General features: G+C 40.3%; 1 protein-coding gene across 10 annotated transcripts in view; it reads left to right on the forward strand.

Annotated features, from left to right (window-relative positions):
• Window positions 1–20977, forward strand: part of dst (dystonin) — a 200013-nt gene that overhangs the window by 57914 nt on the left and 121122 nt on the right. For all 10 annotated transcript variants that reach the window (XM_024388277.2, XM_024388279.2, XM_024388278.2 and 7 more), the window contains 2 exons: window positions 9773–9862; window positions 12562–12639. In XM_024388277.2, coding sequence (XP_024244045.1) covers window positions 9773–9862; window positions 12562–12639 — 168 coding nt within the window. The remainder of the gene's footprint in view (window positions 1–9772; window positions 9863–12561; window positions 12640–20977) is intronic.

Genomic DNA, 20977 nt, shown 5'->3' on the forward strand with positions numbered 1-20977 from the left:
GTTGGAGCTCTTTTCTGTCTTCATTAACAAGGGCAACACACAGGTCTTTCCATCATTGTATGACTTTTTGTGTGGAAATGAACTCAAGCTTACGGACAATGTCAAATGTTATATAGCGAAGCACCTATGTGAGTTGGGTGTGCAATTCCGCAGGTACTTTTCAGAAATGGACAACACAAACAACTGGATTCGTTATCCCTTTCATGCCCTGCCTCCAGTCCACTTACTGATATCTGAACAAGAGAGCCTCATTGAAATTGCAACAAGCGGTTCTGTGAAAATAGAATTTAATCAGAAGCCACTGCCAGATTTCTGGATAGGGCTGCACTCAGAGTTTCTTGCCTTGGCAAATCACACTGTTAAGACACTGATGCCCTTTGCAACCACGTACTTATGTGAGAGTGGATTCTCGGCCCCCCTGAAAACTAAATACAGGCACAGACTGTGTGTGGAAAATGATTTAAGACTGAGACTCTCTCCAATACAACCCAACATTGCAGAGTTATGTGCATCCTTTCAAGCACACCCTTCTCATTAACCTGTGGTGAGTTTCTCACAATTTTTGATGAACAAATAAGGTTTTATATGCAAGATGGCAAAATAAATAATGAGCAAAATTATTGTTTATTATTATATTATTATTTGTGCCCTGGTTCTATAAGAGCTTTTTGTCACTTCCCACGAGCCGGGTTCTGACAAAAACTCACACTCATTCTTACGTTTAATAAATGTATCGTATATGACCTACGATTAACCTACGATTAAGATTATCCTACCAACGGGACATGTAACATCTTATGTTTCACCGCATCGAGCTAAAGGCTAGAGCTGCCATTTCAAGGAGCGGGAGACTAATCCGGACACTTATAAGAAATCCCGCTATGCCCTCAGACGAACCATCAAACAAGCAAAGCGTCAATACAGGATTAAGATTGAATCCTACTACACTGGCTCTGACACTCATCGGATGTGGCAGGGCTTGAGAACTATTACGGACTACAATGGGAAACCCAGACCCAAGCTGCCCAGTGACGCGAGCATAACAGACGAGCTAAATGCCTTTTCTGGTCGCTTCGAGGCAAGCAACACTGAAGCATGCACGAGAGCACCAGCTGTTCTGGATGACTGTATGATAACGCTCTCGGTAGCCGATGTGAACAAAACCTTTAAACAGGCCAACATTCACAAAGCCGCTGGGCCAGACGGATTATCCGGATGTGTATTCAAAGCATGCGTGGACCAACTGTCAACTGTCAAGTTCACTGACATTTTCAACTTCCTCCTGACCAAGTCTAATACCTACATATTTCAAGCAGACCACCATAGTCCCTGTGCCCAAGGAAGTGAAGGTAACCTGCCTAAATGATTACCGCCCCATGGCACTCACGTTGGTAGCCATGAAGTGCTTTGAAAGGCTGGTCATGGCTCACATCAACAGCGTCCTAGACCCACTCCAATTCGCATACCGCCCCAACAGATCCACAGATGACGCAATCTCAATCGCACTCCACACGGCCCTTTCTCACCTGGACAAAAGGAACACCTATGTGAGAATGCTGTTCATTGACTACAGCTCAGCGTTCAACACCATAGTGCCCACGAAGCTCATCACTAAGCTAAGGACTCTGGGACTAAACACCTCCCTCTGCAACTGGATCCTGGACTTCCTGATGGGCCGCCCCCAGGTGGTAAGAGTAGGCAACAACACGTCTGCCACACTGATCCTTAACAGTGTGGCCCCTCAGGGGTCTGGCCAAACACGACTCCAACACCATCATTAAGTTTGCTGACAACACAACAGTGGTAGGCCTGATCACTGACAGCGATGAGACGGCCTATAGGGAGGAGGTCAGAGAACTGGCAGTGTGGTGCCAGGACAATAACCTCTCCCTCAATGTGAGCAAGACTAAGGAGCTGATCGGACTACAGGAAAATGCAGGCCGAACAGGCCCCGATTAACATTGACGGGGCTGTAGTGGAGTGGGTTGAGAGTTTCAAGTTCCTTGGTGTCCACATCACCAACAAACTATCATGGTCCAAACATACCAAGGCAGTCATGAAGAAGGCACGACAAAACCTTTTCCCCCTCAGGAGACTGAAAATATTTGTCATATGTCCCCAGATCCTCAAAAGGTTCTACTGCTGCACCATCGAGAGCACCCTGACCGGTTGCATCACCGCCAGGTATGGCAACAGCTCGGCATCTGACCGTAAGGCACTACAGAGGGTAGTGCGAATGGCCCAGTACATCACTGGGGCCAAGCTTCCTGCCATCCAGGACCTATGTAATAGACGTTGTTAGAGAAAAGCCCATAAAATTGTCAGAGACTCCTGTCAACCAAGTTATAGACTGTTTTCTTTGCTACCACTTGGCAAGTGGTACCGGAGCGCCAAGTCTAGGTCCAAAATTCCCCTCAACAGCTTCTACCCCCAAGCCATAAGACTGCTGAACAATTCATAAAATCGTTACCAGACTATTTACATTGACCCCCCTCCTTTTGTTACACTGCTGCTACTCGCTGTTTGTTTGTTACCTATGCATAGTCACTTTGCCCCCACCTACATGTACAGATTACCTCAACTAGCCTGTACACCCGCACACTGACTTGGTACGGTGGCCCCTGTATTTAGCGTTGTTATTGTTATTCTTATTGTGTTACTTTTCATTATTACCTTTTATTTTAGTCTACTTGGTAAATATGTTCTTATTCTTGAACTGCACTGTTGGTTAAGGGCTTGTAAGTAAGCATTTCACAGTAAAGTCTACACTTGTATTCGGTGTATGTGACAAATCTAGTTTGATTTGATTTGTATAGTGTGTGTGTGGCACGCTTACAATGATGGCAAAAAACAACATTTGAGAGTGTGCTGACCCTGGTGCTAGAGGGGGTAGGCAGCTGGAGGTTGAATGTTTGAAGTAGTACGGGACTATAAAAAGTTTGTTACCACTGTCCTATGGGGGACAGCCGAAGAACCCTTTTGGAACAATTTTTTCTAAAAGTGTACCGTTCATTTGATTCATGTTTCCTTTTATTTGATTGGGGAGTCTTTATTTGGCCTGCCATATCAATAATCTAATAAGAGATTTAATGTAATATGAGAGACAACGTTAGAACTTTGTTTTAATATTGTGGCCTGCACCAGTCTTAAAGGAAAAATCCACTCAAAAACTACATGTTGGTATTTTGTTTCATTAGTCCACTGTTAATATTGTCCAAAAATGTTTTGCATGTCAGCAGTCAAGTTTTCAAGACATTGGATTTTCATGAAGATGATGGACATCATGATGATGTGGCAAGTGACACTTTGCTTCTTGCAAGTCCAATCCCAACATATAGTTTTTAAATGGATTCTTCCTTTCATCCAATTCATCACATGTACAGTGTTAGCTAGGTTCAGTCTAGGCATGTAGATGAATCTGTTTTGCTTTTCCCATGGCAGTAGGACTCTTGTTGTGTATGAATCCGGTCCCGTAGGTAGATGATTTCTCACATACCTCACTGCCTAATTATCGTATTGTCCATCCACTTCTCCGTCATCACCTTTCAGCCATTCTGTGTTGAAATGGTTACTGTTTCTACAACACACAGGAGTGATGGTATGATGGTAATGATAATAGAACGACAGGCTGTTTCATGTTTTAGCCCTGTCAGTTTCCATGAAGATGAAATATACTGTGTAATTACCCGATGCAGGGAATAATCCATTAAAGACCGGCGTTTATCCTCAGCCACTTATTGCCACTACTGATGACAGATCTAGAGTCGAGGTGCCAATCGGAGATGGTTGTTGCTAGCTTGTCAGAGTTTGTCCTGCCTACATGTCTTCCACCCATCTCATGGTGCAGTGTACATGTACCGAGTCGTTTTTGTTTACTCAGCAGGAATCTAAATTACTCTGGTTCATTTGCTGTGGAATTAGGGAACACCTAGTCATGGAGGCAGAGCAACAAGTGTCTGCATGCACTGTCTGTCTTCACAATACATTTCCCACTTTCCCATATGAGCAAGCATGAAATATTTCAAGGCAATTTGTTATTAAGCATGAAAATCCATGCCTGTTTATTGTGTAATGTGCTTAGGGAGCAAGTTATAATCCTGTTTTCGTCACATATTCAATTGATTTAGCCTGCTTGATTTGGTCGAAGGCAAAAGTGTTGTAAACCCCCGAAGCTAACAAAGTGCACCGTATAATTGGTGCCTTTCCATATGTTGCTATGTGCATAATAGCAAAGTTATGCAGCATATTGGGATTGAGAACAATATGGTGGAGGCAGCAGCAGCTGAGACGAGGAAACAGCCCTTGCCTTAGCCTAATTGTCTAAGATAATTGAGGAGATAGGAAAGCCCAACTTAATTAGGTCCTATAATCAATAGCCTTTCAGTTAAATGTGCCTGGCTTTATAAATCATCCATACATATCTACAGAAATAAGACAGATCTTGCTTCTGTTGTCTGTTTGAGTGTTTGTTTAATTAATAGCCTGCTGATTCTGTGAGCACCAAGCCTCATGCAATGGCAAAATGTCAGATAAAGCAAATTCACAGATTCGGCTGTTTTTAACCGTCGCTGGGCTGTAATAAAGGCTTTATATGTTATTATTTTTTCCGTTAGAACAGACTCTCTGGTACACTTATTTATTTAGTGTGGTTTACACTGTTACAAATGGTCAGAAAAAAAGAATAATATTGTAATCTAACAGCAACTTTTTGGCACACATAATACTCATGCAATGCTTGCTCATATACCCTCCTTTTTCTGGATCTCCAGTAGTTTCCACCACTATGTCTTCCACAAATCTGACTTCCCCTTTACCTCCTGAGCAACCAGTAAACATTTGTCTGTTTCAAGTTTATTTTTAAGGTCCTCCACATCCATTTTGCTGTCACTTGTTGCCATGTTCAGAGTTTGTTAATACCAATTTATTGATGTGATTACGATAAGCTATAGGTCAGGCTCTATTGGTCACATGCATACGATGCTCACATGTTTCACGTAAAGAGAGCAAGGGTTCTGGGAATAGGGAATGTTTTGGTAACAGAACTTTTCAGTCAGAAACAAGTTAGAAACTAAACGGCTGTAATGATGTTACAGCTTCAGCACAGACAGCGCAATAAATACTTGCTGTGCTGTGGTGCCTTTTCGCTGCATTAGGGTGGAGAGCGAGACAACGTACGCCAGTCACACAGGCACTCGCTGTCAGTGTCACCATTGGGCTCCTTCTTAAGTCAATTGTGTGTCTTAATTATTTAATCAATCAGTGTACTTAAGGCATCAGACAAGCTCAGTACATACAGTATGTAGTGGATTTTATTCAAACACATAGCATGTGTATTTCTATATATGGAAAAATAAATGTAAACATTTAGACGAATTTCGCTGCATTAGGGCGGAGAGTGAGACAATGTACGTCACATGAATCATGTGGGAATCAGTGGCAGTCAGTGGCGTTTAAGATGAGGGAGGATGATATATTTTTTTTAAAGTGCATGGCCTTATTTCTATTACAGCATATTGGATGACTGTCATTCTTATTCCATTCACCCAGCTCAATGTTATATCGATAGGTTTAGGCTACTACATGATACTCAAATTTTCCATGTACCCATCATGAGGTTGCTACAACCTAGCCTATGAATGAAAGTTTACAACGTAGGTCCACAGCTCGAGAGAATTTTGAGTAACCAAGGTGACAGACAGTGGCACATTCAATAACGCCTTGCACACTCTTGCCTGGATCTAGCTAATATGCGGTGTAATCATTAGTCCAACAGTTGCAAATGTGAATTTCTATTGGACAGATTCAGGTATGTTTATCCCCTTTTCGTTCCTTTTGTTTCTGTTTAAGAAACGTTTTTCCACATGATTGGCGGAATGAATACGCCCCTGATAACACGCAAACACAGTTCACTTTCACAGCAGCCAGATACAAACAGCATGATCACTTTGCTCGTTGTATATTTCATTCCTTATAGAACCTATCTGCGTGCTCTCCTCCTCTCACCTTTTCTGTGACCAGGTGAAAAAACCTTTCCAAGCCAAACCTTCATATCATAACCACTAACTGCTACACACAGCCAGCCTACATTATTGTCACCATATTAGCTAACGTCATAGTCAACATAGATACTAGAACGAATGAGTTAGTAAACCCACTAAATCATGCAGTACAGTGTACAGTCAGAAAGCAGTTTAGCAGTTACACCGGTGGGCCCCAGTGGCAATAAATGAATAAAACCAAAAGCTTACCTTGACTTGGAAGAGTTCCCGTGTTGAATAGCCATTGCCAGCTAGCTAACATAGCATCCCTCTCTGTTTGAGCCTGGTGTTTGAGTAGGCTAATCTAGCTAGCTGCATTCACTAACTAAATTATAGTAAATAAAAATACAACCAATGGTTTCCTTACCTGAACTTCAGCTGTAGCTGTAATTTTCTCCTCTCTCTTTCTCTCTCTCTCTCTTTCTCTCTCTCTCTCTTTCTCTCTCTCTCTCTCTCTGCCTCTCTCACTCTCTCTCTCTCTCTTCTCCTTAATTTTGTAAAATACATTAATTTGTTCATCACTGTTCAACTATTGTCTTAGTCAACTGCTCACCACACTTTATGCATTGCAGTGCTAGATAGCAGTAGCTTATGCTTTCAGTGCTTTCTGATCTTTTGATTGGGTGGACAACATCAGTTCATGCTGCAAGAGCTCTGATAGTCTGGAGGATGTCCTCCAGAAGTTGACCCAGAAGTTGTTTTGTATTGAAGTCAATGTACCCAGAGGAGGACAGAAACTAACTGTTTTCCGACTACACTATAGTGCTACACTACAGAGTGCTGTTGAGGCTACTGTAGACCTTCATTGCAAAACAGTGCGTTTTAATCAATTATTTGATGGCGTGAATATATTTAGCATAGTTTTATCTAAAAAGGACAACTTTTTTAATGTTTCACTATTTTCATTTTTATTTAATTCCCCTAAGAAGCCTCCACTGCTGGGAATACAGATATACATATTTTGGTCACAGGTAGGGGCGTGGATCACAAAACAAGTCCGTATCTGGTGGGACCGCCATTTGCTTTGTTCAGCGCGACACATCTTCTTCGCATGGTCTTGATCAGGCTGTTGATTGTGACCTGTGGCGAAGTGGTCTAAGGCACTACATCTTAGTGCTAGAGGCGTCACTACAGCTCCTGTTTAGATTCCAGGCTGTATCACAACCGGCCGTGATTGGTGGCGCACAATTGGCCCAGCGTCGCCCGGGTTAGGGTTTGGCCGGGGTAGGCTGTCATTGTAAAAAAATAATTTGTTCTTAACTGACTTGCCTAGTTAAATAAAATGACAAATAAATAAATAATAATAATTGTAAAAAAAATGTGTTCCACTCTTCTTCAGTGGCTGTGTGAAGTTGCTGGATATTGGCAGGAATTGGAACATGCTGTCATTTAAAATGACAACATTGTGTTCCAAAGTTAAGTACAATGATATACAAACAATATAACTGTGCCTGTTAGCTGGGGTTATGTGGTGGAGAAGAGAGGGGTCTGGCACCTGGTCTCCGTAAAAGCTGGTCACTGGGCAGCCGGGGGATTTCACAGGCCTGGTGGTATACAGGACAGGAATAAAGGGAGATTGGCCTACTGGGAGGAGAAAGCCTAGGACTGGTCTGGAGTTGTTGAGTATGGGGCAGGATGAAGTGCTTTGAGGGCCATGGATATGTGGCATAGCCATGTGCTCCCTCTGTTATTCAGAGGCTCTAGTGTCTGAAGGGGAACCTGATTGGAATGATTTTGATAAAGCCTTTGCTGTTGTGTCTTAGAGAGAAATGTTAAGACCATATAACCCTGATTCCCAGCCTCTTTGCAGCATGTCAGTCACAGTCAGTGGAGCTTTTTGGCTTCTTGTCTTTGTCCGGTCTTCTCCTTTTCGTGTAACTATATCATCAACTCAGCACGGTGCTACCATTGCCGTTACAAGCCTTTTGTGAAGAAAGACAGACAAGCCCCTGTTAGTCAGGTTTTCTGAAACAGGTTATGGATAACTCAAAAGGTCAGCACGTGTTAAAATAAGCACATGGAGAGGTGTGGCTTTTCTTTGATTTTGACAGAGTTTAAGTATATAAGAGGCTCAGATTGAATGGGAAGAGGGAGGGGCAGCTGCTCTGTATGCAGGAAGGATAGTAGTATCATAGTTTTACCCTAACTTTAATCCAGAGCACATTCAAAGGTTGAACGTCTGTACTTTGTCTGTCAAAGATTACTTTGCCATTGTGTCAGCAGTTGATGTTACTCTTCAATAACACAGACTCCTAAGCAAATCAGGGGGAGAAAAATATCTTTATTCAAAGAGGACAAATCCTTGATGTGACGCTGAGAAGTAGATGTTAATTCTTCAAGTCCCCAGAACAAAGTGACAGGATGTAATTTATAACCCCCGACCCTAGCCTGTGGTTGACCAATTAGAATTCCGTGCAGTAAAATTGGGCCAAATAACAAGTATCCTGTTTCAGCCTCATGTAAAATATACTAATTATATGGTGATAAATCACAGTCTGTGATTAGGATCAGGAGGATCAGGAAATAAGGTTGTTTAAGGTAGCCTAATTGTAGTTTCAGTCAGGCAGTAAATGTTTTGAGATTCAAATCAGACCTGGGTCAAATACATTACGTCAAATACTTTGAAATGACTGAAATGCACTTGATTTAGTTTACACGCTACAATGGAACCAATGGAATAGTCTCAAAAAACTAAATTGACACAGGTCTGATTTAAATATCCCAATAGGTATCCACTCTCATCATGTTCCCACATACGCACACATACGCACACTGACACTCCAACGTACACACACGTGCACACACACATTTTCACACTCGCATATCCTGCTGCTACTCTGTGTATTATCTATCCTGATTGTCTAGTCACTTTTACCCCAACCTACATATTGTATTACCTCAATAACCGCAACACCTCGTACCCCTGCACATTGACTCGGTACTGGTACTCCTTGTATATAGCCTCGTGATATTTAATTGTGTTACTATTTTGTGCAAATGTTTATTTTTATTTTATTTTTTAAATGTACCCCCTTTTCGTGGTATCCAATTGTTAGTAATGACTATCTTGTCTCATCGCTACAACTCCTGTACGAGCTCGGGAGAGACAAAGGTCGAAAGCCATGCGTCCTCCGAAACACAAAGTTAAGAAGCACTGCTTCTTAACACAGCACGCATCTATCCCGGAAGCCAGCCGCACCAATGTGTCGGAAGAAACACTGTGCACCTGGCAACCTTGGTTAGCGTGCACTGCGCCGGCCCGCCACAGGAGTTGCTGGTGCGCGATGAGACAAGGATATCACTATCCTTACTATATCATCGTCCTGCCAACCCGGTGCTAGGCCAATTGTGCATCGCCCCACGGAGCTCCCGGTCACGGCCGGCTGCGACAGAGCCTGGGCACGAACCCAGAGTCTCTGGTGGCACAGCTAACGCTGCGATGCAGTGCCCGAGACCACTGCGCCACCCGGGAGGCATCTGTTTCTTATTTTTTAACTCTGCATTGTTGGGAAAGGGCTCGTAAGTAAGCATTTCACTGTAAAGCCTGTTGTATTTGGCATAATATATGATTTGATTTGATGCCGCTTGAAACACCAGGATAGTAGGTTCGATTCCCGGGACCACCCGTACTTAAAATATATGCCTGCATGATTGTGAGTCCCTTTGGATAAAAGCATCTGCCAAACGTTATATATCATATTATTCTATTAACTTTCCTTTCCTCTGGCCTTTAGGTCCGGAAGCATGTTAATGACCTGTATGAAGACCTACGAGATGGACATAACCTGATCTCACTGCTGGAGGTCCTGACTGGCCAGTCATTGGTGAGTACTGTGTTGTCATGGTAACGTAGCCTGTGTACATGATGAGTCAGAGGGTATATGTGAAATGGATCCCCATTCCCTAGGGAACTACTTTTGACCAGAGCCCATGCAAAAATGCAGGATGGCGCCGACAGACATAAATAATAATCTAAACAAGCATTTCGCTACACCCGCAATAACATCTGCTAAATATGTGTATGTGACCAATAAAATGTGATTTGATTTGATTTATAGGGAATAGGGTGCCATTTTTCATTGTGTTAGACAGTTTTATTTTGGGAACTGTATCTGCGTTCTTGAAAGAAAAGTTAGATCAGAGATGTACATTATAGGCTATGGTTTGCCTTGCTACTAAACCCCAAGATAACACAATTCATTCCATTGTGTGATTCTGATTAACGTAATGGGTGTTTTCGTATATTAGTCTGTACACTGGAGCAGTATCACGGTGCATTTCTGAGATTTCCAAAAAACTACAATTTTCTTCACGCAAAACATTTTTATGAATGTTTTCACTTTACCAGACATGCTATATAACTTTATTGTTTATAAATCACGTCCTGGATCCTGAACCTCTTGGGCAAGGACCGGAATTGATTTGGTTTTTACATACACCTAAAGTCCACATATACAGTATATCCTACAGTTTTTGTCGAACAGATATGTGAAAATTCCCCAAGACCATATATGCTTCAAGGCTAAGGGGAAACCAACTGCAATCCCACTGGTCAAAAACTGATTGAATCAACGTTCTTTCCACGTCATTTCAACCCAAACATTCAATGTGATGATGTTGAATCAATGTGGAAAACTGATTGGATTTTCAAGTCATCAACGTAAGGGAATGTAGGTTTTTTTCCACCTAACTTTTAGCCTAAATCCAATGACAGGGTGACATTGAATTCACGTTAGTTGATAACTCAAAACTAGACATTGAACTGACGTCCGAGCCCAGTGGGATGCTTGTTTACAACGTTTCTTATGTCATTGTGTTCCAAACAAAACACTGCCTGATAGAAATTATGGATGGGAGACGTAGACAAGGAATCGTGATCACTTCAGTTCGGATCACTCAAAATGTCATCACAATAGAGCTTGCCTTTCCAACCCTGTTCCTGGAGAACTACACTTTCAGTTGTAACTAACCTGATTCATCTTATCTATCAATCGGCTAATTGTTAGAATCAGGAGCGCTAGATTAGAGCGGGAACTCTCCAGGAACAGGGTTGTAGATGCCTGCATTGGAGAACATGAAAATGAATCACAATCATTTCTGATCGTTGTTTGGTGACGTGCAGCAGCATCTCTGTAACTCATGTGAGGAGAAATGAGGTTCCCTCTAAAATAGGTGAAGCTGATTTTTTCCTCTCTACCCTCTTCCTCCTCTCCTCTGTTTCTTCTGTATTGGATTGTTTCACTTTATGTCCTCCTTTTTATTTGTCCAACTTGTGTCCATGTCTATTTGTCTCTCCCTTGTGTGTTTCTTTCTTGCGCTCACGTTAACTCGGTCTGGTAAGCCAAGGGAGCGTGATTTCCTCAAGACGTTGCGGTTGGTGAGTTCGGCAGAAGCATGCGCGGTTGAGCAGCATGGACATGAGCAGGATGATGATAAGGGGGTAGGTGTGGTTCACCATCCTCCCCCTTGTAACACAACTAATGCAGCGCGTGCCGTGGACATTAATGAGAGTGGAACAACAATCCCTCCACAGGCTTTTCACTTTAGTGGACCGTAGTTGGCTAGGTCAAGTTTTTTTTCTCGTAGATTGTATGATAGAAGCAACTCTGTGCTCGATGCTGCTGTGTAGACTAGGGAGTAGGCCCACTGTATTGCTTTAGAAATGCTAGCTGACAAGCTGAGATGGATTACATGATGGCAATGCACTCGCCTTATGAGCTAAAGGCCCAGGCTCATGTTCAATTTTTCTCAACAACAACAAACTGTGGTATTGTACATGCCATAGGAAAGTCAAGGAGAAACACCATGCACTTCAGTCTTGGATAGGATTGCAAGCGCTAGTACAACTCCGTCACATTTGAAACACGTAACATTATTATGTGGTTCATAAGAGCTCCGCCTGGGTCTTTAAGTCCAACCTCAGTAGCTTTGTGCATCATTGAGCCATACAATCAAACTGAATGTCAACATTTATGAACCATTGGACATGTTTCATCAGATAGTGGCTTTCTATTGTATTTAGTGTATACCAAAAACCAAGCCACTTGACTGAACGTGCTGAGTTAAAGGAGAGTGAGCCGTTGAGGAAAAGGCTTTTGTGGTGAAAGGGATTCGGTAAGAGAATGACTGCACTGTTCTTCAATAAAATGTGTTTTTGGAAAATGTTCAGTGGAAAATGTTAAAAGTCATTCTTGTGCATAGAGTTGTATGGTTTGTTTAACCTTGCAATCATTGGTTTTTGTTTGACATACATACATACAAAGTTAAAAATCTGAGTTTCAGTGTAACTATGTTACTGTGCAATTGGCCAATGACCGCCCTGGATCCGGATTTGTTGGTTCCCTCCCTTTTGGTTTTTCTCTCTTTCCCTCAGCAGATGAGTGGGTAAGACCCTGGCAGCAGCATGTCCTGTGTCCTCATACTACTAATGGTGTGGTGAGTCCCTGGTCCTTGGAAAGGGAGAGACCACATGGCAACGTCACTAACATGACCCGCTCTTCCCATTCCTCCTCTATGCCCACAGCCTCGGGAGAAAGGGAGGATGCGGTTCCACAGACTCCAGAATGTACAGATAGCCCTGGACTTCTTAAAGAGGCGGCAGGTAAGGACCAATCACACGTGCCGGAATGGTAGAACTTAAAATATGTAAGCTAATTTTCTGTTAACCAATTCATCATGTAAAGCTATTCAAATAAAGCATACTGTATGCCCAGGGAGATAAAGATTGACTTCGAAATTGGACGTCTATCAATGTCCTGAGGATGTCGGAAAATGCCTTATCAACCAGCCACTAGGGGCAACAGTGACCACTATTACAGTCAAGGAGACAAGTGCCTTGTGGACGGGGTTGGGCGTAATCCCATGATGATGTTCAAACCCAGTGTGGGAGGGGACACTGTTTTATCTCTATCCCAAACCTTAACCCTTACCTTAACCATTCAGAATGAGTGACTAAACTTAATGTTTTATCTCTATCCCAAACCTTAACCCTTACCTTAACCATTCAGAATGAGTGACTAAACTTAATGTTTTATCCCTATCCCAAACCTTAACCCTTACCTTAACCATTCAGAATGAGTGACTAAACTTAATGTTTATCTCTATCCCAAACCTTAACCCTTACCTTAACCATTCAGAATGAGTGACTAAACTTAAGGTTTTATCCCTATCCCAAACCTTAACCATTCAGAATGAGTGACTAAACTTAAGGTTTTATCCCTATCCCAAACCTTAACCCTTACCTTAACCATTCAGAATGAGTGACTAAACTTAATGTTTAAACCCTATCCCAAACCTTAACCCTTACCTTAACCATTCAGAATGAGTGACTAAACTTAAGGTTTTATCCCTATCCCAAACCTTAACCCTTACCTTAACCATTCAGAATGAGTGACTAAACTTAATGTTTTATCTCTATCCCAAACCTTAACCCTTACCTTAACCATTCAGAATGAGTGACTAAACTTAATGTTTAAACCCTATCCCAAACCTTAACCCTTACCTTAACCATTCAGAATGAGTGACTAAACTTAAGGTTTTATCTCTATCCCAAACCTTAACCCTTACCTTAACCATTCAGAATGAGTGACTAAACTTAATGTTTATCTCTATCCCAAACCTTAACCCTTACCTTAACCATTCAGAATGAGTGACTAAACTTAATGTTTATCCCTATCCCAAACCTTAACCATTCAGAATGAGTGACTAAACTTAATGTTTTATCCCTATCCCAAACCTTAACCCTTACCTTAACCATTCAGAATGAGTGACTAAACTTAAGGTTTTATCCCTATCCCAAACCTTAACCATTCAGAATGAGTGACTAAACGTAATGTTTTATCCCTATCCCAAACCTTAACCCTTACCTTAACCATTCAGAATGAGTGACTAAACTTAATGTTTATCCCTATCCCAAACCTTAACCCTTACCTTAACCATTCAGAATGAGTGACTAAACTTAAGGTTTTATCCCTATCCCAAACCTTAACCCTTACCTTAACCATTCAGAATGAGTGACTAAACTTAATGTTTTATCTCTATCCCAAACCTTAACCCTTACCTTAACCATTCAGAATGAGTGACTAAACTTAATGTTTATCCCTATCCCAAACCTTAACCCTTACCTTAACCATTCAGAATGAGTGACTAAACTTAATGTTTATCTCTATCCCAAACCTTAACCCTTACCTTAACCATTCAGAATGAGTGACTAAACTTAATGTTTAAACCCTATCCCAAACCTTAACCCTTACCTTAACCATTCAGAATGAGTGACTAAACTTAAGGTTTTATCCCTATCCCAAACCTTAACCATTCAGAATGAGTGACTAAACTTAATGTTTTATCCCTATCCCAAACCTTAACCCTTACCTTAACCATTCAGAATGAGTGACTAAACTTAATGTTTTATCTCTATCCCAAACCTTAACCCTTACCTTAACCATTCAGAATGAGTGACTAAACTTAATGTTTATCTCTATCCCAAACCTTAACCCTTACCTTAACCATTCAGAATGAGTGACTAAACTTAATGTTTATCCCTATCCCAAACCTTAACCATTCAGAATGAGTGACTAAACTTAATGTTTTATCCCTATCCCAAACCTTAACCCTTACCTTAACCATTCAGAATGAGTGACTAAACTTAAGGTTTTATCCCTATCCCAAACCTTAACCATTCAGAATGAGTGACTAAACTTAATGTTTTATCCCTATCCCAAACCTTAACCCTTACCTTAACCATTCAGAATGAGTGACTAAACGTAATGTTTTATCCCTATCCCAAACCTTAACCCTTACCTTAACCATTCAGAATGAGTGACTAAACTTAATGTTTATCTCTATCCCAAACCTTAACCCTTACCTTAACCATTCAGAATGAGTGACTAAACTTAATGTTTAAACCCTATCCCAAACCTTAACCCTTACCTTAACCATTCAGAATGAGTGACTAAACTTAAGGTTTTATCTCTATCCCAAACCTTAACCCTTACCTTAACCATTCAGAATGAGTGACTAAACTTAATGTTTATCTCTATCCCAAACCTTAACCCTTACCTTAACCATTCAGAATGAGTGACTAAACTTAATGTTTATCCCTATCCCAAACCTTAACCATTCAGAATGAGTGACTAAACTTAATGTTTTATCCCTATCCCAAACCTTAACCCTTACCTTAACCATTCAGAATGAGTGACTAAACTTAAGGTTTTATCCCTATCCCAAACCTTAACCATTCAGAATGAGTGACTAAACTTAATGTTTTATCCCTATCCCAAACCTTAACCCTTATCTTAACCATTCAGAATGAGTGACTAAACTTAATGTTTTATCCCTATCCCAAACCTTAACCCTTACCTTAACCATTCAGAATGAGTGACTAAACTTAATGTTTTATCCCTATCCCAAACCTTAACCCTTACCTTAACCATTCAGAATGAGTGACTAAACTTAATGTTTAAACCCTATCCCAAACCTTAACCCTTACCTTAACCATTCAGAATGAGTGACTAAACTTAATGTTTATCTCTATCCCAAACCTTAACCCTTACCTTAACCATTCAGAATGAGTGACTAAACTTAATGTTTAAACCCTATCCCAAACCTTAACCCTTACCTTAACCATTCAGAATGAGTGACTAAACTTAAGGTTTTATCCCTATCCCAAACCTTAACCATTCAGAATGAGTGACTAAACTTAATGTTTATCCCTATCCCAAACCTTAACCATTCAGAATGAGTGACTAAACTTAATGTTTTATCCCTATCCCAAACCTTAACCCTTACCTTAACCATTCAGAATGAGTGACTAAACTTAAGGTTTTATCCCTATCCCAAACCTTAACCATTCAGAATGAGTGACTAAACTTAATGTTTTATCCCTATCCCAAACCTTAACCCTTACCTTAACCATTCAGAATGAGTGACTAAACTTAATGTTTAAACCCTATCCCAAACCTTAACCCTTACCTTAACCATTCAGAATGAGTGACTAAACTTAAGGTTTTATCCCTATCCCAAACCTTAACCCTTACCTTAACCATTCAGAATGAGTGACTAAACTTAATGTTTATCTCTATCCCAAACCTTAACCCTTACCTTAACCATTCAGAATGAGTGACTAAACTTAATGTTTAAACCCTATCCCAAACCTTAACCCTTACCTTAACCATTCAGAATGAGTGACTAAACTTAAGGTTTTATCTCTATCCCAAACCTTAACCCTTACCTTAACCATTCAGAATGAGTGACTAAACTTAATGTTTATCTCTATCCCAAACCTTAACCCTTACCTTAACCATTCAGAATGAGTGACTAAACTTAATGTTTATCCCTATCCCAAACCTTAACCATTCAGAATGAGTGACTAAACTTAATGTTTTATCCCTATCCCAAACCTTAACCCTTACCTTAACCATTCAGAATGAGTGACTAAACTTAAGGTTTTATCCCTATCCCAAACCTTAACCATTCAGAATGAGTGACTAAACTTAATGTTTTATCCCTATCCCAAACCTTAACCCTTACCTTAACCATTCAGAATGAGTGACTAAACTTAATGTTTAACCCTATCCCAAACCTTAACCCTTACCTTAACCATTCAGAATGAGTGACTAAACTTAAGGTTTTATCCCTATCCCAAACCTTAACCCTTACCTTAACCATTCAGAATGAGTGACTAAACTTAATGTTTATCTCTATCCCAAACCTTAACCCTTACCTTAACCATTCAGAATGAGTGACTAAACTTAATGTTTAAACCCTATCCCAAACCTTAACCCTTACCTTAACCATTCAGAATGAGTGACTAAACTTAAGGTTTTATCCCTATCCCAAACCTTAACCATTCAGAATGAGTGACTAAACTTAATGTTTTATCCCTATCCCAAACCTTAACCCTTACCTTAACCATTCAGAATGAGTGACTAAACTTAATGTTTTATCTCTATCCCAAACCTTAACCCTTACCTTAACCATTCAGAATGAGTGACTAAACTTAATGTTTATCTCTATCCCAAACCTTAACCCTTACCTTAACCATTCAGAATGAGTGACTAAACTTAATGTTTATCCCTATCCCAAACCTTAACCATTCAGAATGAGTGACTAAACTTAATGTTTTATCCCTATCCCAAACCTTAACCCTTACCTTAACCATTCAGAATGAGTGACTAAACGTAATGTTTTATCCCTATCCCAAACCTTAACCCTTACCTTAACCATTCAGAATGAGTGACTAAACTTAATGTTTATCTCTATCCCAAACCTTAACCCTTACCTTAACCATTCAGAATGAGTGACTAAACTTAATGTTTAAACCCTATCCCAAACCTTAACCCTTATCTTAACCATTCAGAATGAGTGACTAAACTTAAGGTTTTATCCCTATCCCAAACCTTAACCCTTACCTTAACCATTCAGAATGAGTGACTAAACTTAATGTTTTATCCCTATCCCAAACCTTAACCCTTACCTTAACCATTCAGAATGAGTGACTAAACTTAATGTTTTATCCCTATCCCAAACCTTAACCCTTACCTTAACCATTCAGAATGAGTGACTAAACTTAATGGTTTTATCCCTATCCCAAACCTTAACCCTTACCTTAACCATTCAGAATGAGTGACTAAACTTAATGTTTTATCCCTATCCCAAACCTTAAACCTTAACCATTCAGAATGAGTGACTAAACTTAATGTTTTATCCCTATCCCAAACCTTAACCCTTACCTTAACCATTCAGAATGAGTGACTAAACTTAATGTTTAAACCCTATCCCAAACCTTAACCCTTACCTTAACCATTCAGAATGAGTGACTAAACTTAAGGTTTTATCCCTATCCCAAACCTTAACACTTACCTTAACCATTCAGAATGAGTGACTAAACTTAAGGTTTTATCCCTATCCCAAACCTTAACCATTCAGAATGAGTGACTAAACTTAATGTTTTATCCCTATCCCAAACCTTAACCCTTACCTTAACCATTCAGAATGAGTGACTAAACGTAATGTTTTATCCCTATCCCAAACCTTAACCCTTACCTTAACCATTCAGAATGAGTGACTAAACTTAATGTTTATCTCTATCCCAAACCTTAACCCTTACCTTAACCATTCAGAATGAGTGACTAAACTTAATGTTTAAACCCTATCCCAAACCTTAACCCTTACCTTAACCATTCAGAATGAGTGACTAAACTTAAGGTTTTATCCCTATCCCAAACCTTAACCATTCAGAATGAGTGACTAAACTTAATGTTTTATCCCTATCCCAAACCTTAACCCTTACCTTAACCATTCAGAATGAGTGACTAAACTTAAGGTTTTATCCCTATCCCAAACCTTAACCCTTACCTTAACCATTCAGAATGAGTGACTAAACTTAAGGTTTTATCCCTATCCCAAACCTTAACCCTTACCTTAACCATTCAGAATGAGTGACTAAACTTAATGTTTATCTCTATCCCAAACCTTAACCCTTACCTTAACCATTCAGAATGAGTGACTAAACTTAATGTTTATCCCTATCCCAAACCTTAACCCTTACCTTAACCATTCAGAATGAGTGACTAAACTTAATGTTTATCTCTATCCCAAACCTTAACCCTTACCTTAACCATTCAGAATGAGTGACTAAACTTAATGTTTAAACCCTATCCCAAACCTTAACCCTTACCTTAACCATTCAGAATGAGTGACTAAACTTAATGTTTATCTCTATCCCAAACCTTAACCCTTACCTTAACCATTCAGAATGAGTGACTAAACTTAATGTTTATCCCTATCCCAAACCTTAACCATTCAGAATGAGTGACTAAACTTAATGTTTATCCCTATCCCAAACCTTAACCCTTACCTTAACCATTCAGAATGAGTGACTAAACTTAAGAAATGGAACGATACAAGGTTAAGGAGCAACCCAGGGTGTCAAAAACACTTTGAAATTTGACGTTTGGATCAACTTCAAAATGTGACACTTGAAGAAACGTGGATAAACATCTAATTCTGCAGTGAGACTGTGAGAACTTGTTGGAACTGTATGTCCACATCAAAACGGTAACACTGCTCATACACGACATGGACAGCCAACTTCATTACCTCATAATGGATTCAATACCTCCCTCATCATGACTCACAATAGAGGGCATACGGAAACCATCTCCCAACGGTGATTACATCTCTGTTTGCCCCTCCCCCACATCCACCACAGTCAGGAAGTGATCGGGATGGAGAACAGTGTGCTACGGCCTGCCAGACATCACGTCATTGAGAGCAACCCAAGACCTGAGACAAAGGATTCATAGATTGTTCACTTATGCCATTGTTTTAATGACACACCAATCCTCAGTCACACCTCATACATATTCATAAACAAAAATTGACAATGACAACCATGCCATTGTTCTGTCCTGCTGTGGATGTACAGCTAGAATGTATCATAATAAGGGTAGAGGTGCCATCAACATTGCAATGAACTGTGGGAAGGGATGTCTTTGTTTCCAGTTTGACTATTGCTGAACAACTGAATAAGAATAATTCAGTGCATAATTAAATAAAGTTGTTTTTATTTCTGCTTATGCCAGGGATTGTCATGCATATCAATAAAAGGCAGTGTTTTAAGCATCATGGCCTATTCCAGCACAGTAGCAGTTTCAGACAATCATCTACAATGCAAACACTTTGCGTAGGGAATGATGAATGTATGGGAACAATATTAAACTGCATTAGTTTATTAGAATGAAAACATGACATCACATTGTGTACTAGTACATAAACCACCACACTATAGAGCCCCATTGTGGTGTATAGGTATTGACTCAAGGCCACAGAATAATAGCTAGGATTTATTGGCACCGCTTCAGTTGCTATTTGTATTTATTAAGGATCCATGCCAAGGCAGCAGCTCTTCTTCCTGGGGCCCAGCAACATTAAGGCAGTTACATACAATTTACATTATTACATGACATTACATTGCATAACACTTTACCAATACATTTAGAGTGTTCTCTCAGGCTACTATCCCATATTCACAATACAACATCCATGTGTATGTGTGTGTAGAGTGTGTCTCTTATCATGTGTATGTGTGTCTGTACCTGTGTGTGTGTCTCTTCACAGTCCCCGTTGTTCCATGAGGTGCATTTTATCAGTTGTTTTTTTATCTGATTCTACTGCTTGCGTCAGTTACCTGATGTGGAATAGAGTTCCATGTAGTCATGGCTCTATGTTGTATTGTGGAATAGAGTTCCATGTAGTCATGGCTCTATCTAGTATTGTGCGCCTCCCATAGTCTGTTCTGGACTTTGGGATTGTGAAGAGACCTCTGGTGTCATTTCTTGTGGGGTATGTATGGGTGTCTGAGCTGTGTGCTAGTAGTTTAAACAGACAGCTTGTGCATTCAGCCTGTCATCACTTCTTCCAAATACATGTATTGATGAAGTCAATCTGTCCTCTACTTTGAGCCATGAGGGATTGACATGCATGTCATTCATGTTAGCTCTCTGTGTACATCTCAGGGCCAGCCGTGCTGCCCTGTTCTTGGCCCGTTGTAATTCTCCTAAGTCCCTCTTTGTAGCACCTGACCACACGACTGAACAGTAGTCCAAGTGCGGCTAAACTAGGTTCTGTAGGACCTGCCTTGTTGATAGTGCTGTTGAGAAGGTAGAACAGCGTTTTATTATGGACAGACTTCTCCTGATCTTAGTGTTTTGACCATGACAGTTTACACTCCAGGGTTACTTACAGCAGTTTAGTCACCTCAACTTGATCAATTTTCACATGATTCATTACAAGGTTTATTTGAGGTTTAGGGTTTAGTGAATGATTTGTCCCAAATACAATGCTTTTAGTTTTTGAAATAGTTAGTGCTAACTTATTCCTTGCCACCCATTCTAAAACTAACTGCAGCTCTTTATTAATTGTTGCAGAGATTTCCCTGT

The sequence above is a fragment of the Oncorhynchus tshawytscha genome, linkage group LG25, assembly GCF_018296145.1.
Source record: "Oncorhynchus tshawytscha isolate Ot180627B linkage group LG25, Otsh_v2.0, whole genome shotgun sequence".
Taxonomy (NCBI): domain Eukaryota; kingdom Metazoa; phylum Chordata; class Actinopteri; order Salmoniformes; family Salmonidae; genus Oncorhynchus; species Oncorhynchus tshawytscha.